General features: G+C 49.1%; 9 protein-coding genes across 9 annotated transcripts; 4 read left to right on the forward strand and 5 right to left on the reverse strand.

The window, feature by feature from the left end:
* Positions 1 to 5: 5 nt before the first annotated feature.
* BO87DRAFT_441481 (mitochondrial carrier) lies at positions 6 to 1,699 on the reverse strand. Its single transcript, XM_025628007.1, has 6 exons — positions 1,263 to 1,699; positions 1,181 to 1,192; positions 997 to 1,100; positions 907 to 942; positions 195 to 829; positions 6 to 132 (listed from the first exon to the last, which is right to left on the reverse strand). Exons 1-6 carry the CDS (start codon positions 1,372 to 1,374, stop codon positions 102 to 104), a joined length of 930 nt encoding a protein of 309 aa, XP_025477479.1. The 5' UTR covers positions 1,375 to 1,699; the 3' UTR covers positions 6 to 101.
* Positions 1,700 to 3,753: 2,054 nt separating this feature from the next.
* On the forward strand, positions 3,754 to 5,575 carry BO87DRAFT_417804 (alpha-1,6-mannosyltransferase). The gene is made up of 4 exons (XM_025626838.1): positions 3,754 to 4,040; positions 4,104 to 4,483; positions 4,535 to 5,040; positions 5,100 to 5,575. The coding sequence occupies exons 1-4, from the start codon at positions 3,872 to 3,874 to the stop codon at positions 5,284 to 5,286; spliced, it is 1,242 nt and encodes a 413-aa protein (XP_025477480.1). The 5' UTR covers positions 3,754 to 3,871; the 3' UTR covers positions 5,287 to 5,575.
* A 2,715-nt stretch (positions 5,576 to 8,290) lies between these two features.
* Positions 8,291 to 8,980, forward strand: BO87DRAFT_378648 (uncharacterized protein). Its single transcript, XM_025623846.1, has 3 exons — positions 8,291 to 8,533; positions 8,605 to 8,683; positions 8,755 to 8,980. Exons 1-3 carry the CDS (start codon positions 8,365 to 8,367, stop codon positions 8,855 to 8,857), a joined length of 351 nt encoding a protein of 116 aa, XP_025477481.1. The 5' UTR covers positions 8,291 to 8,364; the 3' UTR covers positions 8,858 to 8,980.
* A 773-nt stretch (positions 8,981 to 9,753) lies between these two features.
* BO87DRAFT_428245 (uncharacterized protein) lies at positions 9,754 to 10,060 on the reverse strand (the record flags this gene model as incomplete). The annotated part of the gene is made up of 2 exons (XM_025627442.1): positions 9,754 to 9,800; positions 9,865 to 10,060. The coding sequence occupies 2 exons, from the start codon at positions 10,058 to 10,060 to the stop codon at positions 9,754 to 9,756; spliced, it is 243 nt and encodes an 80-aa protein (XP_025477482.1).
* Positions 10,061 to 10,193: 133 nt separating this feature from the next.
* BO87DRAFT_441487 (MmgE/PrpD family protein) lies at positions 10,194 to 11,738 on the reverse strand (the record flags this gene model as incomplete). Its single annotated transcript, XM_025628008.1, has 4 exons — positions 10,194 to 10,299; positions 10,339 to 10,388; positions 10,438 to 11,400; positions 11,508 to 11,738. The coding sequence occupies 4 exons, from the start codon at positions 11,736 to 11,738 to the stop codon at positions 10,194 to 10,196; spliced, it is 1,350 nt and encodes a 449-aa protein (XP_025477483.1).
* A 1,090-nt stretch (positions 11,739 to 12,828) lies between these two features.
* BO87DRAFT_339654 (cellulase family protein) lies at positions 12,829 to 14,627 on the reverse strand. Its single transcript, XM_025620631.1, has 4 exons — positions 13,906 to 14,627; positions 13,681 to 13,854; positions 13,056 to 13,623; positions 12,829 to 12,989 (listed from the first exon to the last, which is right to left on the reverse strand). Exons 1-4 carry the CDS (start codon positions 14,311 to 14,313, stop codon positions 12,901 to 12,903), a joined length of 1,239 nt encoding a protein of 412 aa, XP_025477484.1. The 5' UTR covers positions 14,314 to 14,627; the 3' UTR covers positions 12,829 to 12,900.
* A 1,784-nt stretch (positions 14,628 to 16,411) lies between these two features.
* Positions 16,412 to 18,110, forward strand: BO87DRAFT_363948 (FAD-binding oxidoreductase). The gene is made up of 4 exons (XM_025621717.1): positions 16,412 to 16,657; positions 16,716 to 16,926; positions 16,999 to 17,752; positions 17,808 to 18,110. Exons 1-4 carry the CDS (start codon positions 16,469 to 16,471, stop codon positions 18,049 to 18,051), a joined length of 1,398 nt encoding a protein of 465 aa, XP_025477485.1. The 5' UTR covers positions 16,412 to 16,468; the 3' UTR covers positions 18,052 to 18,110.
* Positions 18,111 to 18,521: 411 nt separating this feature from the next.
* On the forward strand, positions 18,522 to 21,491 carry BO87DRAFT_363950 (S53 family peptidase). Its single transcript, XM_025621718.1, has 8 exons — positions 18,522 to 19,185; positions 19,280 to 19,543; positions 19,595 to 20,056; positions 20,106 to 20,223; positions 20,270 to 20,360; positions 20,416 to 21,047; positions 21,114 to 21,256; positions 21,312 to 21,491. The coding sequence occupies exons 1-8, from the start codon at positions 18,974 to 18,976 to the stop codon at positions 21,382 to 21,384; spliced, it is 1,995 nt and encodes a 664-aa protein (XP_025477486.1). The 5' UTR covers positions 18,522 to 18,973; the 3' UTR covers positions 21,385 to 21,491.
* Positions 21,492 to 21,592: 101 nt separating this feature from the next.
* On the reverse strand, positions 21,593 to 23,603 carry BO87DRAFT_117431 (CFEM domain-containing protein). The gene is made up of 6 exons (XM_025617926.1): positions 23,223 to 23,603; positions 23,042 to 23,171; positions 22,798 to 22,982; positions 22,711 to 22,747; positions 22,199 to 22,658; positions 21,593 to 22,144 (listed from the first exon to the last, which is right to left on the reverse strand). Exons 1-6 carry the CDS (start codon positions 23,316 to 23,318, stop codon positions 21,712 to 21,714), a joined length of 1,341 nt encoding a protein of 446 aa, XP_025477487.1. The 5' UTR covers positions 23,319 to 23,603; the 3' UTR covers positions 21,593 to 21,711.
* Positions 23,604 to 24,468: the final 865 nt, after the last annotated feature.

Below are 24,468 nucleotides of genomic sequence, written 5' to 3' on the forward strand. Positions count from 1 at the left end.
AATAAGCACTATCTTTTAAAGCAGTCTTGAAAAACCATTCCATGATATAAATTCATCAATTCCCCATTAATCTACCCAGACATTTCCAACCCACCAACCACCTAAGCCAGCACCTTCCTCACCAATTCCACCCTACACGCCACACATATCAGCACACAATAAACAAACCAGAAGACAAAGTGAGAAGAACTTACATTGCAAACGTCCCCGCCGAAACGGGCATCGCCCTCGCCAACGCGGGCCCAATCCCGAAGAACAACCCTCCCACCCCCTCTCCTCTCCAAGTCATCCTCACAGCCTCCCTAAATCCCTTAAATCTCTGGTCTTTCCTAAACCCATCACTCTGCATCTTACTCTTAATCACATCCACCGGATGACTCAACAACCACAACATCTCCCCCGCCAACCCCCCCCACACGGCAATCTGCCAACTCGGCAACTCGTCCCTCCTTTTCCCCTGTCTCTGCGCCGCAAGGCCTAAGAACCCCTCGTAGGACGCGAACCAGACTCCGATGCCGTGGCCTTCGCGGATAAGGGTTGCCACTTGTCCTCGGTATAACCCGTGGAGAATCCCCGCTTGGGAGATTATCTTGCGTGCGCAGTCAAAAGGACCGGTGTAGAGGGCGAGGGCGCCGTGGGGTTGGGTTTGTAGGCGGATGCGGATGTGTTCGATGGGACCGGAGATGAGGCTGTTGGTTAGGCCGGCGAAGCAGCCCGCGAGGTAGTATTGGGGGAGGGTAGGGGTGGTAGGTAGGGTTGGGTGCGTTTGGTGGTTGTGGTGCTCAATGAGCTGGCGGAAGTAGTGGAAAGCGCCGAATTGGATACTTACCTGTTTTTTTTTTATCGTTCAGTAGGTGAGGGTTAATCATGATTTTGTGGGAGGGCGGGGGAAAGGACAAGACTTACGCAGGCGCCGACGCCTAGTAAGGGGACGAGTGAGCCCTGGAGTAGGGGATGGTTAGGATAGTTATAGCTGATTTGCGGTGAGCAACGCACCTTGTAGAATGATAACGGGCCTTCGCGCTTCCATATTTGCTGAGTTAGGGAGAGCGCATTCGTGTTTGTGCCTCCTTGGGTTTGGAGGCGGACTTTGACGAGGTCTAGATATTGTTCAGCTCTCTGGAACAACAGCTATGGCGATGAGGTGAAGCCCATCCGTCATGCGTACGGTGGCACTTACCAAATGGTTGTCCTGTTATCCCGTAAGTACAAGCACAAGCACTCAACCCTCTTCAAGATAATTAACAGAGTATACCACTCACCTATAACCACCTGCGCAACACCCCCCGCCGCTCCTGCGACCAGATCCTTGACAGTATCTCTCCATTTCGAGATATACACCGGTGCTATGCTCGATTCCTCAGCAGATGACATGATGACCGTGCAAGACCAAGCAATCGTATGACTTGCACCTTGCACCTTCGAAGAATGTCATAGCTTGCAATACTCAGTGCGGGGTGTATTCAGATATCGTGAGTTGGCCATAACTAGGGCAATCAGTGATGTTGTTTCGGGTGTCGCACCGATGCCAGTATGCTATCTCGGTATTGTTCCCCGAGGGTGTTCGGCCCGCTCGGCTGCATGGTGGCCCACATGGTAGCTTATTTCTTCGTTTGAGGTGATGGTAGCCGCCGTTTGGGTTATCTTGCTTGTTAAATGTGTGGATTCGTATTTGAGGCGGGGTATATATGTATCTAATGTACTTAGTCATTTTGTGTGAGTTGTGTGGCCTATGGTTGGTCGTGATACTGAGCATAACAAGTACTTCCAATATAGTCCCGTGATTACCATCTCCAGGCCGCGAGCTCTGTCTTGGAGTCAAATGTCTGTGCAGGGATCAAAGCGGTGAAGCGTTTCCAGAATGATGGTAGATTAATGGTATTAATAGAATCTACAAGGCTGGCCACTGACTAGTTGAGCTTCTGGCATGTGGGAAAACCTCATGGGGAATATCTTGTAGGCTATACCACTGCGCCTCAAAAGTTTTTGCGTTGGGATCGGGGCTCATCCATGTGGCTAATTGGTTAATAGACAGAAGGCGGAGCAAGTAGTATATTGACGTAGAGATCTAGCATAGTGCTTGGGCACATCGTCGGAATGATGTATGGCATTCTTTCATTTCTCGATCTTGTCAGCCCTATTGAAGCTGCAAGCAGAGTACTATTATGTTTTCGCGACATTTTCACGGCCGTACTTGACCAATAAAATTACAATATCGTAGTATGTCTCCGCATAATCCATGGTCATATCACTCTGTCAAACAAGTGCAGGTCTGTCAGCGGGATAGAGATATTCCGCGCTGACAGCAGTAGGCATCATTGAAATGTCTTACGTAGGACACAGTGACGTGGACCAATAGCTCCTACCTGAAGCAGTTAGCAGGAGGCATAATCCCTGCCAAGAAGGACCAACTGATCCTGCACAGTCTGTCACAATCCCTCATTCAATTTCCGTGTGATAGCAAGGCTGAAGCATGGAATTTGTTGACAAGACATCGCGAGAAAGAAAAATACTCCAACCGCTTCAAAGACTGATGTCCAACCCCTGAATAACCCCAATGAATTTGATGATTGTGCAGAATCGAGATTTTCATGTTGTGGCAGAATAAGCATAAATGCCGACACTATTGCACAGGCTAATCCGAGACTATTTGCTGACTTCCTGCTAGCGTGCCGGGAAATTTCCGTCAGAACGCAGTGGCCAATCCTGCACCAGATATTAGATTATGTAAGCGGTAGTAAGGATTTGCTACTATCACGTGATAATGACCCTGGATCAGCCGCTTGGCCCATGATCAACAGAAGAAGGGTGTGCCAAGCCACACAAGGCTGGTCCCTCGTCCCCAATACCGTCCTGTGCTCTTCAGTCCCTCTGTCACTGCGGATCTCAATTCATATTTTCGGTCTTCCCAACACACATCTTGCAATTGCATCTAACGTGAGAGAGAACAGGCATATGCGTTTCAAGGAGATTTAATTTGATCCCTTCAACACAGCCCTAAGTCACAGCCTTGCACTGAAGATCACTCACAGTCAGGATTCAGGATTTCTTTCATCAGGCTGTGAATTGGTTATTAAAAGATACCAACTATGCCACACAGGGTTAGTATGTCTTGTATAAGGTTTAGCGTAACCTCGCATGCTCTTCCCGATCGGGGAAACTCTTGCTCAGCCCTTTGTACCCCTTGACCTGAGCTGCACGGATACAACCCTTCGGAACGTCAAATTGACGCAGGGGGAACCTTGAAACATACCAGTGATGTGGCAGAGAGGTTTTTATTTGCTGCGCCAGGATTTAATGGATGGGGTTTCGAAGGTAGCAGCCTAGGACTGCTGCTTTTGTAACAGGGGGTTCGTATTCGTATCTATGCTCCAACGGGTGTTGTGGGTGTTGGGGGCTGGTTTGTCGGGCGTGCTTTCCACCGCGGCCGTCTCCAAGGGCTTGTTATTGCTGAATGATTGTCGTAGAAAGGCAATGACATTCACAATTGAAATAGATGGCTAGTCAATGCTTTTGCCTGCCATCAGATCACTGAGAAAGTAACGAAGATCAATGTTTCGATCATGTAGTATGGCTTCATACCTTCCCAGGGGGGGAAGCGGTAGCCCCAAAATTATGGCGGATCCTATTGTGGGCCACATCACAATCTTTTCGACATGTAACCAACTACTTTGTACTAGTGTACTCCATACATGTGAACTGTTTTTTTGAAAAAGCACAAAAAGTGTAATTCGGAACTTTCCAAGGCTTCTTCTTCTGGCTGCGCCTGGCTACCGTCACGTGGGGCTGAGCCCCTTTTCCCCCTCATCAATCCTACATATCTCTCTCATCTGTCTTCCGGAGGATGAAAATGCTGTGATAAACTTACGGTATGGCACCTACTCGGTTGCGGCGTTTGGCCATCGTCGCCCTTATCGGCGCGGTGTTGATGATTTGCATCTGCCAGCAACGTACCAAGTTCGATACTAGGCCGATAGATCTCGAGGATCAGTACCCACTACTGTATCGCCATGTCCACACACACAATACCGAGGGAGGAGGTAGGCGATCATTCACAATTCTGTAGACACAACTGACTGACTGACCTAATTGTTCTCTTACAGCATGGTATATCCCGCCAAAATGGACCAGCGCATCTAAACCACCCCCGAAGAATATTGTCGAAGCGGCCGAGCTAGCTCTTAGCGCCGCCCGAGCTTCCCCAGACGGGTACCTTCCTCACTCAACAATTCCCATGATCGTACATCAAACCTGGAAAAACACAAGAATCGACGCCTGGCCCCAAATCATCCGTCACAGTGCCGAGCGATGGCTTCGGAATGCCGAAGGCGAGATGGCCTACTTTTTGTGGACGGACGAGGGAATGGAACAATTTATTCACCACTTTGAGCCGGACCTGGAGAGCCACTATGCGCATCTGGCGCGCAATGTTGAGCGATCAGATGTGTTTCGCATCGTGATTTCCAAATGGATTGGAGGCGTGGTAGGTGCAGGAATAACTTTGAGGGTCGGAACATCGTTCTAATCAGAACAGTATGGCGATATCGATACCGAACCGCTTCGCAAACCTGCCGAATGGATTACTCCGACCGATCTGCATGCCTGGAACGATACACGAGCCGGCACATCCTATAACTCGACCGCTCCGGTACGCGCGATTGTCGGCCTCGAGGCTGATTGCCCTGAGGGGTCCGATACGTACTGGCGCATGGGCTACTCGCAGCCCGTGCAGCTTACGCAGTGGGCGTTTGCCTGGGCCCCGGGTCATCCTATCCTGCAGACATTCATCGACCGGCTATCAGCAACGATAGGAGATATCTCCGACCGCTACGGTGGATCACTCCAATCACGAGCTGCTCGACAAGAGCTTATGAATCTGGATCCGCTCACACTTACCGGTCCTGCTGCCTTCACCGACGTCGTGCGGAGTAGACTGGAAGAGGTGGCTGGTTTACGCTGGCATGCACTGTCAGGTCTGAAGGACGGAGGGAAGAGCAAGCTGGTTGATGATGTGCTTATTCTCCCAATTACTGGATTCAGGTATGATGAGCTCAGACATTGATCGATGATAGAAACAAAGAACTGACACGATGATATAGTCCGGGACGCGGCAAATATGGCAATATGGGCTCCAAGCCAATCACTGACCCTTCCGCGCGCCTGAGGCACCTGGCACAGGGATCGTGGAGGGCCTTCGACGTGAAAGTTGAGTACGGCAAATTCTGTCGGACTGTTCTGGGAATGTGTCGCGACTGGTCAAAAGTGCCTACTGTTGCTGTTCAATGATTTGGTATCTTTTGGTTTACGAACATTCACGGCGTTTTTGGGGTTGAGGGAATCAGGATAACTCGCGAGTATAATATTATAAACGGCTTATAAGATACCCAATCAGATATTCATGAACATCTGCATAAATTCATCTGGAAACAGCATAAATATCCCAGTCTCGACATTAAGAACGCAAAAGATCAACGGGGGCCGACGAGCCCGCGAGTCATTTGCGGTACATAACGAGCGGAGCAGCTACCGAGTATTTGCCAAAATATCTCCGACCGAGCTGGCCGTCTCATGTCGCCGCGCTCCGCAAAGATTGAGTATATTCGAACCCATGGCGTCTTTGTCATCTTGGTATAAGTAATAATGAGATATGAAAGAAATATAGTGATTGTATGCTATGTATAATTTACATACTACCACCAGAACGCTTTCTACGGTCTGTCTTGGCGCTTTGGAGTTGCAGACGCGATAGTCAGTTACTTATCCCATTGAGGAGTCATTCCTCTACAACATCATGTACCATCTTAATTCTAGAATTTAAAAAAGTATTTATTTTCCACCTTTTCAAGTTTTTACTTAACATAGACTGACATTCAGTTTGACGTCACGCACGGACTTGGAGCCCTGGAGTTGCGCCCTATGGATATATATATATATATATATTTGGCACGAGCATATCCGAAAATATTACTACTACACCTTAAGTTCCAGAGACTTTAACTTGACGAGAATGATGATATTCCCTATAAAGAAAAGGTTCAATCTAGTTTTTATGCAATATATCATATTCTTTAGGATATGATACTGTGTGAATTGGTTATCATCTCTAATGCCAAATCCACTACTAGTATCAAGCAGTAGCGACTGAGGAGCGATAAGATAGTTCTAGAAACAACCCCAAGTCTTCTACGAGGGGTTTTTCTCTACATAATAATTATATTTCCAATGCCTAGCTACCTTGTATCGAATTAACCTTTTACTCACAGTATCTCTACGTTACCAAAAATACATCACAGTTCATCACATTCACCGACAATAGTTAAGAATATTGTCCTCAGGCTACGAGCACCAGTCCACAAAGGTGTTGATAGGTTCCTTAATACCAAAGATGTAGGTTCAGGCATCAAAATTTAGATACTTACAGACTCGGTCTATTGATAGACATGGGCGAGCCTAGGAATCCCGCAGGTATCTACCATGATGACGTATTTAATTGGAGAGCTCTGATATAGTTGATGTGGATGTTGGGTAGTGAAATACTCTGCTCAAACGCTTTAGAAAATGATGACCTGGACGCACCGGAGACTCTGTTATAAGGCGCCGACTTGACGCGGAGTTGATCCGAACTATAATGTTTCTGCCCTCTGGACCATAAGCAAGCTGATTTGATCAGCTTCTATGGCATGATTGTTCCTTGGCTTCCCATATAGCCAACAACGGGGGAGGATAATGATTGGTGCACAGCTTGAACTTGATCCTGTCGGGCTATTCCTTCGAAGGATCGGGCAGGAGAGAGCCCAGCCAAAGGGATCAAGACGCTCAGATCGAGGTTACTGGCTCGCGACTACCAGACTAAACAGTAAGGAACAGACAGGATTATGGCTGAGTCTGTTTCATCGAGATGGTGGATATTTCTGTTGGTAATTCTGGATGATACTCCAGACCCTCAACTGGTGAGCGATCTTCCGATTTTTATGCACACTGTACTATAGCATTTTTGTATATAGTATTCTGAGCATGATGAAAGCTCTGTCTTGCGTGCATTTTGGTTCAAAGGCAAGACAGATATTGGTCCTTGATTGAGAGCTTCAGTACCTGACAGTGCCTGCATGTGGCTTTGCTTACTTTTCGATGCACAGGTGTCAGCATTACTCCTATGCAGGCCAAGAAGAAGCATATCCTGTTTAGGTAAGAGGGTGCAAGACTACCTATGGAATGTTTCGGTAAGTGCAGCCTGCAATCTCCGCTTACGCACGGTTCAGGTACCCGGGCAAGCCAATCATCCGCTCAGGAACATCCAGCTATACAGCCTAAATAAGTTAGCTTCCTTCCTGGCTGCAGGGTTGTGGGGCGAGGAAGAGATCCTGAAGAATCCTTTCGGGCTTCATCATTCATCATATGCCGAAAATGGGGCCGACAAGATTTAGTAGCCTTGCCCGATTACATGTGTTATGCTGCCTAAACTGCAGCATCGAATTGCAGTCTGTTGCCTTTATTCTCGTCAAGGAACAATAAAACATGCTTTCTCTAGGTGTTGTTGTGTCATGTACTGTGCTGAGCTTTGAAACCATTGCGATTGTACTGTCCCTAGGAAATATACTGTGGCACTGTTTTAAAGTCTGAAACTCGTTCTCCAAGAGCCAGGGGATGTGGATGTGGCGCGTCGGCCCGTCATCGAGTGACACATGAAAAGTTGGAATGCGCTGAGATTCATGTTAGCCCTCTTTGGATAATAAGAGCAGCACATTTACTCAATGCAGTAAAGGCCTTGCGACACAAGGCTCTCATCTATGCTTCAAAGTTTCTAGATTCAGGTACCCGGCTGCATTGATGAGCTGACTTTGTGGGGGTGCTTCATCTCTCGATGGCAGGTCTCTGGCCCTCCACACTCCACGAAGAGAATCACTTGGGGCGGAGTGCCTTGGCAGATGTCAATGACAGGGAAGAAGACCAAAGGAATCCTGATGTTACATCTTGGCTGGTTGGTCTATTCATGCTGCGCCATCACAGACCAGGGTTGTGGGGCAGATGCTGGGGCCGGATGATGGAGGCCAGACGAGGAGACCAGTAAAAGATGCCTCTCGGTAGCTATCATACAGTTCATCCACATGTTCCAGGCTCACAAGGCAGAAATTGGCCCCAGAGTAAAGGCATATTGTTGGTTTTTGTATATGTTGTAGAGTTGGGAGAGTCTTGGAGTCTTGAGATAGAAGTCCCAGGAAAAGGTATAAGTACAGCGTCCTGGCATGGTGTATCCTGCTCATCATCAACAACAACAAACAGCTTCTCTAAGAACAGCTTTCCAACAACAATCCTCTCTATCTATCCATACTTTCAATACTATCTCGTCTATCCAAATTATTCAAAATGCAATTCACTACTACCATCCTGATGCTCGCCACCGCCATCACCGGCGCCATTGCCGCTCCCGGCGCTCTCGAGCAGAGACAAGACACCATCGAGATCAAGGCCTGCGATGGACAGAACTTGGGAGGAACCTGCACCAAGATTTCCATCAAGACCCAGCATGACTGCTGTATGTGACAATTACCCAACCCCTTCTTTTCTCTTTTCCGCTTTCATAGCTGATCTTTTGATTGCATCTAGTCAACCTGGAAGACAAGCCAGTCAACGACAATGTCCACTCGGTCTCCATCCCCCGGGGATACCGTTGCCGCTTTTGGGAGTATGTTCTTCTTCCTTTGTATTATGATGCTGACATCCCTGGCTGACTTGTGCTTCTTTCTTGCTCTGTAGAACCGACCGCTGCAACGGCGGTGGCACTGGCGACATCCAGTCCCCTGGAAGCGACAGCATCTCCTCCAACCGTGTCCAGTCTGTCAAGTGCTACATTAACTGAGCCACGGTCTGTCAGCAATAGGCAATGGATGAGTAACGGGTTTGGCGATTGCAGGTCTGGTACTCTTGGCTTATTGATGATAGCCAGCTATTCAGACGTTTGGAACAGTTGCTAAGATAAGGCCGGTATTTCGGATTGTGCAAATATGTATTACTTAGGTTTCTGTTTCTAGATTATTATCAATTTATTATATCCATATGAAGCGCAAACCTGACACCCGTTGTAATCCTTCTGAACTAGCATTATTTTCTTCACAGTTCTTGACGTGCTGGATGAGCCAATGACACGCTTATTTTGAAAACACAAACATGAAGAAGCATTATGGGAGCAATCCTTAGAAGGCAACGTTTATCGATATTGAATTATTCTGATCTAGCAAAGTCGGTTTGGCTCTGAAGTTATATGATGTCAGGGCTACCTAACACTGAGCTTTACATTATATGCAATTGTGCAGTACCTTGCGAATCTGGTATATAAGAAACGCTGATGGCCTCTTCTACCTCTATTTTAATCTTTATTCCTGTTTCTTTCGAATACTTGTTTTTACAAGCCAATTTTATCCCTACTTTATCTTTACTTATATTTTTTAAATACTTGCTTTCATAAAGCCCTTCTATTTTACCTTTCGACGCAATTATAGCGACTCTGCCGCTCGCGTTACCAAATCCGATGATACCATCTTTAACCGTTGAGGAACTAGGTTGATAATTGGGAGGGAGCCATGGATCTCTTTGACCTTGAATAGTGACCCATCGATCTGCTCCCAGAGATACCACTATCCCTTTTGTGGAGGAGTTTGATAAAAGTCTTTGTAGCAAATATGGATATCAAAAGAGCCTATGTTGGTAGTCAATAGCGGCAGGTGCTCAGAAAACTCAATGTTAGTGACAAAACCATCAGTTCTCAAGACGTGCTTGAGAGTGGCGCCACAGGCACTCCACAGCTTGATAGTGTTATCAATGAAGCCTGATGCCAGAGGCTGGCCATTACCTCAGAAGGCGACTGACCAAACCCAGCCAGGATGACCCTCCAGTGGAGTGCCTGTAGCAGTATCCCACACAATGCAATGGTTCCCGTGGTGAAGTCATACTGGTCGGGACTGCCTTTGATGTTATGGTCCACATAGCTGGTGTTGACTTCAGTAAGACCCAGGAGCAGAGGAACCAGCAGAGCAGCAGCCGCAGCTAGAGCAGTAGCAGCCATAGGGCGAGACATCGAATGCACCGTGTTTGAGCCTGGTCTGTCGGGGCATCTCTTGAGGGAAGGTCATGAAGCCACCCAAGTCCGAAAATGGTAACTGAGATTTTGATCTAACCAGTAGGGAACCAAGCAGCATCTATTGAAGCACATTCGCTGTCTCTCCTCTCAGCAGCTCACCCCGAACAGCCACTACATCCTCCACTGCCTCCAAGTTCAACACTGTTTCCTCTATCTTCCTCTGCCTCTACTGTGGGATCACTCCTTTTGTAACAGCCCGCCACTTTTCTAGCACCTCTTCGTTTGATAATCCAGGATGCACCCCTCTTGGTGCCTTTAACATAAGTCTCCAGTATCTCTCCATCTTCAAAGGTAATCCTCACCCGCTGTGCCCATGAATGATCAAAATCTTTAACCTCTCGACACTCTATCATCTCCATCACCTTCCACAACTCCTCACGATTCAACTTTCCTGGTGCAAATTGCGCTGGTACAACCTCCCAATCCACTACCTGCAATGCCACTGCATATGGCACACACATCTGTGCTCCTGTCACATTAGCTGGCTTCTCCGGTGTCCAGCCACCCTTCTTCATGGCTGCTCTGGCCATTTCCGCTTCAATCTTTACCATCTTCTTCCACTCTTTCATCTTCGCGGGATACTTGGCCTGCAAATCCCTAACACAATCCACCGTACAATGCGAACCCGCCATTAATGGATACGGCTTCTGCCGTGTCTTTGCTGAATGCCATACTTCTCCAAGCCCCTTACATACCTCTTCTGGGAAGAACTTAGGCTCGGATTCCGCTCCATGTGAAAATGTCTTTAAAAAGCCACCAGATGAAGAATCAAAAATATCCTTAGTCCCAGTAACTCCCTGCTTTGCTAAATATGTAGCCAGCACACCACTCCGCGATGCAAATCCATGCTGCATGCGTTTGACCATACTCTCAAACTGCGCAGACATAAGTTCACAGGCCTGTGTGCATGCTATGCCTAATGCATCTTCAATTTGGGCAGCGGAGAGACCGAGAATCTTGGAGACAGCAGCTACAGATGCAGCAGGGCCAAAGATTGCGCCGGAATGCCAGCCGATTGTAAGCATGTGCGATCCACCTAGGGCATGCCCTACGCGAGGACCGGTTTCGTAGCCGGCTACTAAGGCGGTTATCAAGGCACTGCCACTGACGGGGGTATTTGAGCTGTGCTCTTGTTCTGCAGCAGCGAGGACAGCAGGTAGGACGACGGAGCAAGTATGAATGGGGGCTTCGACGTGTACATCATCTATTTCGAAGCCTTGGAGGAAGGTGCTGTTGAGAAGGGCGGCAGCACTGGGTGTCAGGGTCTATTGTCATTATAATTGTTAGTAACTTAGCTTTGTCGATGCCCACTGATACTTGGCGTTGGGAATCATTGGAGGGATTAAAGGTATACCTCATTTCATCCAAAAACGGTACATTTGCCGCGTCCTTCGATGGCAGTGATAGCGTTGTGTGCTTTCACAGACCAAGGAAGTCGCGCGCCCAGAAGGGCGCAGGCTAAGCCATCGAGGATTTGGTATTTGGCTCGTGTACGAATCTCGATAGGGATGGAGTCCGGGGTGAGTTCTTCAAGCCAAGTGGAAAGGGTGCGGGTCACGGAGCTACCGGTGGAAGTAGCGGGAGAAGCTGTGTGAGTGGCCATGTTGATGGTTTGGATAGATGCTTGGTCCTGACCCGTGGTAGGCCTTGGGAAGAGAAGGGTAGAGAAGATGATGAGAGAGATGATTAGTGCTGCATCGCGGGGGAAGGGGGAGTCATTTATAGCTACTATCCAATAAAAGAAAAAGCAATACTTGATAGAATCGGAAATACCGACCGATACCTCACTTCTTCGCTGATTTATGCTATAAGTAAATTCTATGGCCTCCTAAAATTGCAGTCCAGCTCGGAACGGAGTTCAGAGACGGCGCAGAAATGCCCCGGGTCGACTGGAACAGCTTGTCGGTAACTAATTCCGATTCCATTGTCTTCTAAAAGAAGGAATCATGGAGCCTGGGATATAATTGGTAGATAGTTAATCTAAATGATATGCACGATTGAGGATTTACGGAATGACTTATTGTGCCGATCTTTAACTATTGTATTCCGGCTTGCCGATCGCAGCAGCCCTACACAGACTGGCAAATAATATCAACATACATATGTCACAAGCTCGCAGACCGCTGTTTCGTGCACTTTTTACACTTTTCTTTTTCCTTTTCTGAGGTCAATTAGGCCTTACTACTTATGGGTAGATTCTTCTATCTTGGCCTGTCTAGACATGGCAGGGCTCGTCCGGGCCCCCTCGAAATCGGCTCAGGTTCGGGCTTAATTAGTAGACAAGACCTGCGAGCCTGAAGTTACTAGGAGGGACCCCTTTGAATTCCCGATCAAGCTGCCAAGTACTCCTATTGGTATTCTAAAGCCCCCCTTGAATCTGGTTCAACCCTAATCCACTGGGGCTGGTCATGATGCACTGCATGTGCGGCGGCATTGGACTTGGCAGATTTGTATGGGCTGAGTTTCTTGGTATTGAATAGAGTATAAGTAATTCTCGGGATATAGTGCCTTTGCACTCTGAATCTTAGATATAATTAAAACTTAGAGAATCAATAAAGAGGGTAGTTGAAAGAACAGGCCGGCTGTGCTAGTATTAGGGTAATCCGAACATACATACCTACATACATACTACATAAGAAATGCTGATTGTGTAGAGTGAAAGGGAGATGAGTAGATTGCTATTGCTGGACTCTCGCAGGACCAAGTTCAAAGCCCTTCGTTACATGGACACCGATATACCGACGAGATCAGTTAGTATCCCAAACCTATCCCAGACTCGCGTTGACCATAGGAATGATGCCATTATCAATTGCCTCGGTTGATCGCCAACCAGACCACGTATGATCTAGAAGACCTGGTTATGATAGTTAGTCACCTAACGCGGACTGCTGACAGCAAGGATAAGAAACGGTAAACTTACCCCATGTCTCATCATAATCCTGTAATCCCTGTCGGACATAATAACTGCCCGAAAGCACCCAAATCATCCACCCGGCATGAACGCTAGGTAACCATTCCCTCAGGCATGAGGCATATACTTCCGTATAGGTGGAATCATCTTGCTCGTACCCGAACTCTGTCATCACGACCGGAAGCACATTTACGATGCTCGAGTCGTCCGTCTCTAGGGCATCGAAGCCATCGCTCAACAAGCTAGACGATAGACTACTGCAGCTTGTAGCAGATGAGTCATAGTTGTGAAGCTCTAGTACGATTTTATCTTCAAAGTCAAAATCGCTCTTCTTGAAGACGGTGCCGTCACCGAGGTCTGAGGCCGTCGGTATCGGTGAGAGTGTGACATCGTAGTTGAGACCGGAGAAGAAGAGGAGTAGGTCTGAATTGACGGAATGAACTTGGTTTGCGTTCTCGACCATGTTGCTGTACCATGTTTCCCAGTTGTAGGTGTCGTCTGCAAGTGTCGTGTTGTCGTCAGGGCTGCGAAGTTCGTTCCGCATGCCGATGCTTTTTACGGCGGGCAGGGATTTGACCTGTATCGGACTTGCGTTAGGCTTGAAGGCCGATGATGGGAAGGGTATGTAGCTTACGTGCTCGGCCATATATTTCCAACCTCTGTGCCAGTTGCTTACGTTGAAGTAGGTATCTCCGAACCAGGCATTTCCGTCAGTGGTCGAGCAACACCAACTGGCTTTGGAGACATGGTTGTCCAAATGCACGTAGATTCCTTGGTTGTAGCATTCATTAGCTACTGCATCGTAGACCTAGACACAGTTAACATCATGATATAATGCGTTTTAACAGAAACGCCTTACCTCCAATCGAGTAGTATTCTCCCCAAACTGTGGGTTGTTACTGACGATATCGTCGTAGATCTTGGTTCCGTTTGTTTCGCCCAGAGCGTTGATCAAGGACGTTTTGATCGGTACGTCCGCTCCGGACTCGTAGATGTCATCGATCATTTCGATAGCAAAGGTAAGGCGAATGACGTTCATGCCTAGATCCTTGATCTTGCTGACGATGTACTCGATGGATTGATACTGCAGCCCTTCAGGTAACATGGCCACCTCAGCACCGGGCCAGTTGACCCCCGCATAGGTGACATTGTTCCCGTCCGTGTCGACAATCCATCGACCTGAGGTAGATAGAGGAGAAGAAGAAATCGAGGCGGCGAGGCCTGGTGCTGCGAGGCAGAGCAGTCTCAAGCTGTTGCCAAGATGCATTGTACTAGGTGCTGCTTGAAGTTAGCTCGATTTGTCCCCTCAGGGTGTTCTGCATGGACCCTTTATATAAACGCTTTACATGCGACTTCCCGGAATTCTGCATAGTGAGTGCACATCCCCGAAGCCCCTGATGATGACCGCATGATCAAAGCCAGTTCCTGAGGATGTCGCCAATAAGAACGGTAGCGCAAAGCCTTTTCCGGACCGGTTGTCTGCAATTCGCGGACATGTCCGTGGATAAGCCTTGATTGACAGGTTCTTCAGGCGGGGAAATGCAAGACAAACATGTGTCGGTCTACGCAACACGCTTTGCAATATAACCGACTGGGGAGGAGTGCCTGAGCGATATTTGCGGGGAGAAATTATCCGCCTATGGATCTTAGAGTTTCTCCTGTCTTGGATTACTTCAGCATAAACTGCTGATCACAACGATCTTGTACGCTCTAGTAGCTACTTACTGGCTAAATCCGTTTGCCTCCGAGACTATCTTGTTAACCGAAGACAGTGCACACAATATTCTATGACTGCTGGCCGGCTAACTACTCACCCGACAACAGATATTAATTCATTGATAGGGTGATTGGTAAAGAAAATAGAAGAATCAGGTCACTGCAGAGTGTTCTCCGAGCGGGGGCTGTATCTGCTGATCTTCTCTTCGTGCAATGACGTGGGCGGTCGTGCTGAAGCTACTTACTAGGGTGCATGCATGCCCCGCCCTGGCGGGTAAGCCATTAGAGGAAATTAACCGACGGAGCTGGCCATTGCTGCAGTAGGGTGGACGCTTTGAAGAGGAAGGGATCTTGCGAGGAAAGGGTTAAGGCATAGCATGGGCTCTTCGCATTTCCATGTTCATTCTGCTCGATAATAGTTCATTTTGTGCTCACCTGACTGCCTTCTTATAACCTCACCAATAAAGGAAGGTGAAATGGAGATTCAACGATCCTGCAGATCTGCAGAGAGACTGAACATATTGCCCTTTTTATTTATATCATAGTCACGAGCGACTGGATAATAAATGAAAAATTCGAGCTGGGTAAGAACATCATCGCATGTACTACTGAGTAAACGGTAGGTTGGGTAAAGGCCAGAAACTAGGGCTTGACACTGAAAACAACTTCTCTCAATGATGGACAGGCCCAATAACCTTATTACATCCAGATTTAATATGGTGATTGATTAAGTAGTAACCTAGATCAGAAGATGACTTGAGATGTCCCCAGTACATACCTGCTCCCTGTTGTAAGGTGAGTGAGTATTTCAAAGGCTCACTCCCTGAGACCTCACGGATTTTCCTCTTGATGGAAGTTCATGTGCGCCTCGGGAAATCTTTCGCCCTGAAATAAAATTACAACGTCAAACTTATAGATGCATATATTTATTCGAAGAAACATGAGGGATGAGAGAAAGAAAGTAGAAGCGCAAGGCATCCATAAGGCATCGAACAGGCCGAATCGGGCCATCCCACCCATTCCTGCCCCCAAACCGGCATCCCATCGACTCGCTCCTTTTTAATTAATCTTCTCCTATTATCCATCTACTTCACTAGCATCCGAGTATATGTAATTATCACGATTGTCATCGCTTAGCTACAGGTACTTGCGCGGGTGTTCCTTCCACCCTTCTGAAACTTCTTCTCTCCGTCTGACACCCCGCGTCCAAAGCCAGTCTTGGTGGGGGACCGGTTAGTGTCAGCCGAGAACCTGCAGTTGCTGACAGCATGATATCTCACTCCCCTGGTCGTACCTGCACAATTTAGCTCTAATCTAATCGATAATAGATGCTGCGTCTAGTCTAGATCGTGGCATGGTAGTCATTGGACTCGTGTTCGGACCTCAATATGGGTTGCCTTATGACGTCCCTCTGACCGAGATCGACAACCCTTGCTACAATACAACCCCACAATATCAGTCTAAACGCTATGTTCTTTGTCGACTTGACGTAGAAACGCTGGAAAGAGGCGCCAAGAGTGATGGATATTCTGTCACTTCTCAGTAAGCTTACGGCTTAGCAAGGCAAGCTGACGTGGGTCTTGGCCCCCAAGCTTACCAAGCTGCTGGAGGGGTCTGCCTACATCTACATCCATGTCGACCCTCGTACCCCTCCATCGAATGAACTACCACTTATCAACTTATCTTGGAGGTTGTGCAGCCACCGCATGACCATGTCCGACCACGTCCTGTCTCAAATTCCAGTTCTCCAAGGCGCCGTGGCCGCCGACTGTGAGATTTTGCACGACCCGAATGATGCACGGTTTCAGCAACGCTTAGCTCGATGGACTGATATCGACCGGAAAGTTCCGGCTGCCATTGTTCTTCCTCGCACAGAGGATGACTGTTTGAAGACGGTAAGATGAGCCTTGCAAGTACACGGACGTTGATATCAGCCATTAACACTGGGCATAGGTGCAATGGGCTCTCAAGTCAAACATTCCATTCGTGCCGAAAAGCGGCGGTCATAGTCCCTGGTCAACCATTGGTTCAGAGGGAATCATTATTGATCTCAGTTTGCATTCTGAAGTTCGTGTCGATGCGGATGCGCAAACAGCAACCGTGATTGGAGGTGTTCTGGCCAAGGAAGTGTCTGTGCGTCTAGCAGAAGCGGGTTTTTTCACCGGTATAAATGAACCTCTATTATTGCTCGCTCCGACATATTTGACGTCTATCCTAACACGGTCAATTCACACAGCACTTGGGAATGGCAACAGCGTTGGTGCCATCCCGTACCTGCTTGGTGGCGGGGGCTCGATCACCAATTCCATCACCGGCTTCGGATCGGATCAGATTTTGGCGGCGCGTGTAATCACAGCAAAGGGGGAGCTGATCGAAGTTACAGAGGGGACGCACCCGGATCTGCTCTGGGCATTGAAAGGAGCTGGTCAATTCTTCGGCCTGGTCACTCAGCTCACGGTTCGTGCGCACTCTTTGTCGCTACTGCGGAAACGACAGGGCTTGATATGGGTGGGGGCCTTTATCTTTCCACTTGATCGGGCGGTGGAGGTGGCTCGAGTCATGAAGCAAATCATGAATGATCCCCAACACGCGACGGCGGGCCTCATGATGATCATTGCCCCGCCTCCCGCGCGTGTTCCATCCCTGGTGATTTCCGCCCGTTATACCGGCGATGAGGCCCCGGAAGTGCCGTTCAAAGCTTTGTATGACATTCAGCCAGCCGCTACAATGGGCAGAGATCTACCTATCCAGAACGTCAATGATGAGCGAGAAGCGCTATGCGCCAAAGGTGACTTCAAGAGGTTCGGGATCGTAGGGCTGCATGAATATCGTATCGACGGATTCATGCAGGCCATCGAAGTCTGGAAGAAATTGACCCATGAGTGTCCTGATGCCATAAATTCAGCCTTCAACTTACAGTGGGACTCGCGACCGGTTAAGGCGCCCGAGAAGGAGTCGGCCATGTCGTCGCATGATATCCGCTACTGGCAGTAGGTTTTCTTGGCTCCTTTTGTAGTTGCGACGCTAATTGTGAGTGTATTCAAGGGTCAACATTATCTGGCATACAGATGAGAAGAACAGACGCAAGGTCGACCAATACAACGATGAGTGCGTTGCTCTGATGCGGGGCCCGGACGAAACACGGTACATCGACTTCCAGAATGCGACTCGGACGGGACCAATCCAGCGACGGTATCGGGGAGAGGCTCGGCTGAAAAAGCTTCGACAGCTCAAGAGAGAATGGGATCCTCAGGGTGTGTTTACCAGGCAATTGCTGGATATTGATTGAGTGCAAACGATACAACGATGTAGACTGGTGATAAAGACAGGCCGTTGTGTCTAGAATCGAGGCTTCATGAGACTCAGAGACAATTACACTGCACTGGGGTTAACCCTCCAGAGTTTTTCATTCGTCGGCGTAGCCGTGGGTGACACAAGAATGAGAGATATCGCAAGTCTCAGACACGCATACTGTCGGTCTCGCGTGTCTCGTAGCCACGGCCGTTTTATCCGCGGCGACCCACGTATCCGCTAGGCATCTAACAAGTTCAACAAGCGATCTTGGAAAGACCTCAGCAATGTGTGAGATTAGCCTTTCAGGCAATGAAAGACTCACCAGCCCAGTCAGATAGGTGAGCGATTAGGACCACAGAGAACAAGAAATAGAAATCAGCTGGCCGGCGGAAGCGCGGTGGCATCCGGCGAAGGCTTATCACGGCAGCTCAGTCGGTTCTCCGATGCTCCCCCGGTGGCCCTAATCTTTCATTGACGAATAGCTGCCAACCTCGCCCGGCTAGTGCCCGATAACACCAGGACTAACCGACGCGACGGCATTAGTTCCTCGGTAGCGTGGGAAGACCATGGAGAGACGCAGCCGATAAGTTGCAGAGGAGCTTTCCGTGGGCTGACCAGTGCCTATCAGCAACTGGAGACGCGGTGGACACCCCCGCAATCGCAAGACCGCCTCGACACCGTCCATCCAGGCACCATCGCAACGGCAAACTTGCCTCTCCTCCAATGAAACCATGGACGATATATTGCTAGCGGCGGTGAGAACAGCAGGTCGGATGTCGCAATTAATTCTCGCATCGTCCCTCACTGCAAGGGGCCCACTTCCGGAGCTCTGCGGCGTTGTTATTTAAATCTGCCGTCGCGACCTGTCGGCCATCAGCCATTGTGTCTGGTTACAATTGCGCACATTCAATCTCAGCATGTTGGTCCGTCAGCTTGCCCTGGCTTTGGCCATTGCGGTCTTGTCCGATGCCATTCCGACGTCCATCAAGCATGTTCTGCACGAGAAACGTCACAAGCCCGCATCCGATTGGGTGAAGGGTGCGCGCGTTAAGAGCGATGCGGTCCTGCCTGTGCGCATTGGCCTTGCCCAGAACAACTTGGACAAGGGTTACGATTTTCTGATGGAAGTGTGAGTCTCGACTGACATTCCATTCTGTCATTGTGGTCTTGAAATCGATGAAGAATTGTGAAGAATGAAGCTTACTTTTATAATTGTTGCACAGCTCGGACCCCAAGTCTTCCAAGTACGGTCAGTACTGGTCGGCAGACGAGGTGCACGACATCTTTCAGCCATCCGAAGAGGCTGTCGAGGCTGTGAGAGAATGGCTCGTCGCCTCTGGTATTCATCCGTCACGGGTGGTGCACTCCGACAACAAGGGCTGGCTCGCCTTTGACGCCTACGCCCATGAAGCCGAGAGGCTATTCATGACGGAATTTCACGAGCACGAGAGTGACCGAAGTGCTAAGATCAGAGTCGGATGCGACCAGTAAGCTGAATTCCTTGCCACTTGTTCAAGCAATTGTTAATTAGGATCTAGATACCACGTGCCCGAACACATCCAGAAACACATCGACTACGTCACCCCTGGAGTGAAGCTCACCCAAGTCGTGAAGAGGACCAAGAAAGTCAAGCGTGCCTCCCAACTATCTCACTCCTCCAAGGCCAAGTCTGCTGCTCAAGGCTCGCAGACACTTCCTAGCAAGGCCAAGTTCCTGCCTGAAGACCTCCGCGGCTGTGGTTACAACATTACCCCTTCATGCATCAAGGCCTTGTACCAGATCCCCGACGCTAAGACAGCGACCCCGAACAACAGCCTCGGTCTGTACGAGCAGGGTGACTACTTTGCCAAGTCTGACCTCGACCTCTTCTACAAGGAGTATGCGCCCTGGGTTCCCCAGGGTACCTATCCCATTCCGGCCCTGATCGATGGCGCCAATTACTCGGTGCCTTCATGGAGCTCCCTGAACACAGGTGAATCCGACATTGATATCGACATGGCGTGAGTTAGCCCCACATTATACTATCAGCCCCTTACTGATATTGTGAAGCTACTCCCTCCTCTATCCTCAACAAGTTACCCTCTACCAGGTTGACGACCAACTCTACGAACCGGTCGAGGTCGACACAACCAACCTATTCAACACCTTCCTCGATGCTCTCGACGGTGTAAGTCCACACCCAATCTCCAGCCTCACGCCGCTAACAGCTCCAGTCCTACTGCACTTACAGTGCCTACGGCGAGACCGGCGATGACCCGTCGATCGACCCCGTATACCCCGACCCCCGCCCCGGCGGCTACAAAGGTACCATCCTACACCACCTTTTCCCTCAAACAAAACCCACCCTAACCCACGACAGGAAAACTCCAATGCGGCGTCTACAAGCCCACGAACGTAATCAGCGCCTCCTACGGCCAATCCGAAGCCGACCTCCCCGTCAGCTACACCAAGCGGCAATGCAACGAGTTCATGAAACTCGGTCTACAGGGCCACTCCATCCTCTTCGCGTCGGGCGACTACGGCGTCGCATCTTTCGCCGGCGACGGCGACGAGAACGGCTGTCTCGGCCCAGAGGGCAAGATCTTCAACCCTCAGTACCCCTCCAACTGTCCCTACGTTACCTCCGTCGGCGGCACCATGCTGTACGGCTACCAGACCGTCAACGACAGCGAGAGCGTTATGCACGTCAACCTCGGCGGGACCGCAAGTAACTTCAGCACCTCCGGTGGATTTTCGAACTACTTCCCCCAGCCCGCGTATCAGTATGCTGCTGTGGAGCAGTACTTCCAGACTGCAAATTTGTCGTACCCTTACTATTCGGAGTTTGAGGTCGATGTTAACACGACCAAGGGCCTCTATAATCGTCTTGGTCGCGCTTATCCGGATGTTTCGGCCAATGGAGCCCATTTCAGAGCTTATATGGATGGGTACGATTATCATTGGTATGGGTCGAGTTTGGCGTCGCCTTTGTTTGCGTCAGTTCTTACTTTGGTACGTTTACTATTTTTATTGGTTGGGGGTTAATCTGGGGATGATGATGCTGACAACTGTTTGCAGCTTAACGAGGAACGCTTCGCCATCGGCAAGGGGCCCATCGGATTTGTGAACCCCGTGCTTTATGCCTATCCGCAGGTGCTGAATGATATCACTAATGGTACTAATGCTGGATGTGGAACGTATGGGTTTAGTGCTATTCAGGGGTAAGTGCTGAGTATTTGATTGTGGTAAAATTAGTGTGCTAATTTATGACTACAGATGGGATCCCGCTAGTGGTTTGGGTACGCCCAATTACCCCTTGATGAGGGAGCTGTTCCTCTCTTTGCCTTAGACTCCATGGTGCTTTGTTGGTTGAAAGGTGGTCAATGGGTGTATATGTCTCATGTGGAAATAGTTACGATGCTAGGATAATGTGTAGACGAGTATGAATGGTTATTTATCCCATTGGTCACTATTTTTAGGATACTCATGTTCTGTGTATATGTTGAACTACAAAAAAACGTTCAAGAAATTTGTCAGAAATTGACTATTCGCTGTCTATTTATAGTCTCATGTATCAACATTATCAAAAAGCCTAGCCCAAGGGATATCAAAAAAAAGACATATGAAAACACTAAACTGATACTCTATAACCAACCAAGAAATATTTATGAATGTATTAAAACCGCTCGTACCTCCCATCCATCTCGACCAAATGCACCGCACTGGTCGAATCCCGCTCCGATCGTGTCGTGTAATCGACGGAGATATTGACTGACTTGGAGATCTTGCTGTTCGTTACCCCCGAGGAGGCACCCCCGTTGTGATAGAGTGAGTTGGTTCGGTCGTAGGTCCGTCGCTGTGTGCTGCCGGGAAGACCTGGAACGTAGTGGTTTATGAAAGCGCGGGCGGCGGGTAGACAGGTCGTCATGATCGCGATTTGGGATTCGATGACGGACCAGTGGATGAGGGGTTGGAGACCAGCTGTATAGAATTGAGTTAGTGGAGTGGGGTGGGGGATGATTGAGAGTTGAGAGGCCGTACCGGTCAAGTTGGTAGTCCAACGGTTTTCCCAGAATACGACCACACGGATGATGGCGATGATGGTTAGGCTTAGAGTCTTATTAGTAAGGCGAAAACGCAGTGCATGAATAGGTTGTGCTTACATGAGACCCATCATGAACATCAGTGCCACAGTGATCTTCTTCATCCATGGCAGCTGCAGCTTGCTCACTTCGTAGATCGGTAGGAGGACGATGACGACGTCGACGAAAATGTTGACAAGGCAGTGGACTAAAATTGCCGCGATGAAATTAATGCATGTGCCGACCCCTTCATATTCCCCGGTCCAAGAGTCCCAGTCCAGATGGACTGGCATGCATCGAAGCAAATCCACGAGGGCGAACGTGATACCGATGGCGGCGTTAATGCCGATGAGGATGTATGCGCATATGCGGAAAACACGGGACTGGAAGATTCGCAGCAGGAAGAGTAGGACGGATATCTTGCAGAGCGAGATTTGGATCTTGTACATCATCGCCAATCCTTCGAAATACTGGAAGACTAATGTGACGTGGTGGAAGGGTAAGATATCCCAGGTGTTCATTCCGAATCCATATTTGATCACTGTTTTGTTAGATCATGCCTCATGCCAGTGTGTGGAAAGATGGTGACTTACTGTATGTATTGACGACAAATAAGCCAACTCCCAGTACCTACTAGCTGTTAGAATCATAACGGTGCCAGGTACTGCAAGATTGCTTACCCATGCGATCGTGACAGTATAGTCGTCAAGTCCCCAACCACCAGCGAGATTTGCGACCTTCGCCGCTATCCGGATGAAGAAGAATATCGTGGCAAGGATAGCAGGTGCAAGGGTGGAGGGATCAACGAGAGGGGGCCCCTTCTTGATGGGTTGGTCGCATTCCAATTCATACAAATGCCTCGTGACTGCGAAATGTTAGGCATGCATGAACGACAGTGTGAGTAAAGTGTAGCTGGATGCTCACTATAGTATTCCAGTGCACTGCAGTTAGACAATGCGCAAGTCACTAGCGATGACTTGCTGGCATCGCCGGTGCATACACATGAAGCATCGGTTATGGTGCAATTTGGAGATTCTTGGTGCAAGCAAGACACCTGGGGACTTGGTCAATGAAAGCGGAACCCCCGAGAGAGAATCCCACTTACCGCACACTCTGGAAATTCTGTGCCATTCGACGACACGGCGAACACAGACACCGTCAATGCTGCCAATATCGTGAATAACAACTGATGTATCTTCATTATGATGTGGGATGTAACTCAGAGGAGTAACATCCCAGGACAGAGGCAACAGGCAAACGGGGAAGCCAGTCGGCGGAAAAGGGATTTCTCCCGGTCACCCTTTATAATCAATCTCCCTCGGCATCTACGCCATGTGGATTTCGAAACACCAGTCGATATTCGTCAGGAGCAAGCTTTTTTTTCACACGGGGGCGTGCTTGGCCCGAGTTCCCTTCCCAGTATATGTGTGGTCCAGACTCCCGGTTCGTCCAGCGATCGTTGTGATGGAGAACTCTGAGCGTATCGATTAAATGGACGAGTTGGGTTTGCGTCCCGAAGTGACGCAGCTTGATTTTGTGGATGAACATGCCTTGCACTGGCGGAAGTGTGCGCGATCCATTTTGCATTAGGACCGTGGGTTCAGTGAGACACGGGCGTTTCCACGAGGAGGGGACCAATCCGAGGGGGCATGGCTGGCTGGGCGATCGGATGCAGGACTGCATCCGTCCGGTAGAAACTTAGATTAGAGTGGATCCTACTGCCCGGTCCACTTGAAGCCGGATCTGAGACACCAGTTGGGAATCATCTGCCGATGCCCACCACTCCTCTCCAATCACCTAGCGACGGAGAATTTGGAATGCCGCTTCTCCTGACTCAGAGGAGCCGACGACCCTGTGCGTCTCCCGCGCCCAGCTTGACGCCATGTCGCTTAGAGCCTTGGAGGGACGAAGATGGGGTTCTCATCTTAGCTGGAAGGGGTTTTCTCGTGGCTACGGAGGCGAGAAGTCCTGACTCGTTTTGAGTTCTAGGCGCCATCTCGCCTGGATGTAGTTGGTTGCAGTGAAAGCACTAACGTGCAAGTGACTTTGGTGGTGAAACGGAACCCTATTCATGGGTTGTGGGTGAACTCAAGGAAGGCACGTGGACCGCCTTCCAAGAACTTTCAAGAAAAAGCTCCGAGCCTCGGTCCTAGTCCGTAGAGACGTTGTAATCCCTGGATTTAGGGCACAGAGAGGCGGTTGTGCGTGCCAAAAAATGGGGAAATAATATCATTTTAAGCTCAAGCGCCAAGTGGCTCGTCGTTTGATATTGATGTGTTTTTGAACACCGCTTGCTTTTCTAGGATTAGCGTCAGTCAGTATCTTTGCGCTAACCTAGACCGGACTGGTTT

This window comes from Aspergillus neoniger (assembly GCF_003184625.1).
Source record: "Aspergillus neoniger CBS 115656 unplaced genomic scaffold BO87scaffold_26, whole genome shotgun sequence".
NCBI lineage: Eukaryota > Fungi > Ascomycota > Eurotiomycetes > Eurotiales > Aspergillaceae > Aspergillus > Aspergillus neoniger.

Excerpts from the sequence above, each read along its gene's own strand:
- BO87DRAFT_378648 (XM_025623846.1), top strand. The coding sequence starts at position 8,365 with ATGCAATTCACTACTACCATCCTGATGCTCGCCACCGCCATCACCGGC. Across the intron at positions 8,534-8,604 it reads CAAGACCCAGCATGACTGCT|TCAACCTGGAAGACAAGCCA; the intron begins GTATGTGACAAT and ends GATTGCATCTAG. Across the intron at positions 8,684-8,754 it reads TACCGTTGCCGCTTTTGGGA|AACCGACCGCTGCAACGGCG; the intron begins GTATGTTCTTCT and ends CTTGCTCTGTAG.
- BO87DRAFT_417804 (XM_025626838.1), top strand. The coding sequence starts at position 3,872 with ATGGCACCTACTCGGTTGCGGCGTTTGGCCATCGTCGCCCTTATCGGC. Across the intron at positions 4,484-4,534 it reads CCAAATGGATTGGAGGCGTG|TATGGCGATATCGATACCGA; the intron begins GTAGGTGCAGGA and ends TAATCAGAACAG. Across the intron at positions 5,041-5,099 it reads CTCCCAATTACTGGATTCAG|TCCGGGACGCGGCAAATATG; the intron begins GTATGATGAGCT and ends ACGATGATATAG.
- BO87DRAFT_363948 (XM_025621717.1), top strand. The coding sequence starts at position 16,469 with ATGACCATGTCCGACCACGTCCTGTCTCAAATTCCAGTTCTCCAAGGC. Across the intron at positions 16,927-16,998 it reads AGAAGCGGGTTTTTTCACCG|CACTTGGGAATGGCAACAGC; the intron begins GTATAAATGAAC and ends CAATTCACACAG. Across the intron at positions 17,753-17,807 it reads CATGATATCCGCTACTGGCA|GGTCAACATTATCTGGCATA; the intron begins GTAGGTTTTCTT and ends AGTGTATTCAAG.
- BO87DRAFT_441481 (XM_025628007.1), bottom strand. The coding sequence starts at position 1,374 with ATGTCATCTGCTGAGGAATCGAGCATAGCACCGGTGTATATCTCGAAA. Across the intron at positions 830-906 it reads TACTAGGCGTCGGCGCCTGC|GTAAGTATCCAATTCGGCGC; the intron begins GTAAGTCTTGTC and ends AAAAAAAAACAG. Across the intron at positions 133-194 it reads TCGGCGGGGACGTTTGCAAT|GGTGGAATTGGTGAGGAAGG; the intron begins GTAAGTTCTTCT and ends TGTGGCGTGTAG.
- BO87DRAFT_339654 (XM_025620631.1), bottom strand. The coding sequence starts at position 14,313 with ATGCATCTTGGCAACAGCTTGAGACTGCTCTGCCTCGCAGCACCAGGC. Across the intron at positions 13,624-13,680 it reads GGAAATATATGGCCGAGCAC|GTCAAATCCCTGCCCGCCGT; the intron begins GTAAGCTACATA and ends AGTCCGATACAG. Across the intron at positions 12,990-13,055 it reads GGATTATGATGAGACATGGG|GTCTTCTAGATCATACGTGG; the intron begins GTAAGTTTACCG and ends TATCATAACCAG.
- BO87DRAFT_363950 (XM_025621718.1), top strand. The coding sequence starts at position 18,974 with ATGTTGGTCCGTCAGCTTGCCCTGGCTTTGGCCATTGCGGTCTTGTCC. Across the intron at positions 19,544-19,594 it reads ATCAGAGTCGGATGCGACCA|ATACCACGTGCCCGAACACA; the intron begins GTAAGCTGAATT and ends ATTAGGATCTAG. Across the intron at positions 20,057-20,105 it reads GACATTGATATCGACATGGC|CTACTCCCTCCTCTATCCTC; the intron begins GTGAGTTAGCCC and ends GATATTGTGAAG.
- BO87DRAFT_117431 (XM_025617926.1), bottom strand. The coding sequence starts at position 23,318 with ATGAAGATACATCAGTTGTTATTCACGATATTGGCAGCATTGACGGTG. Across the intron at positions 23,172-23,222 it reads CAGAATTTCCAGAGTGTGCG|GTGTCTTGCTTGCACCAAGA; the intron begins GTAAGTGGGATT and ends CCAAGTCCCCAG. Across the intron at positions 22,145-22,198 it reads ATGTTCATGATGGGTCTCAT|CCTAACCATCATCGCCATCA; the intron begins GTAAGCACAACC and ends TAAGACTCTAAG.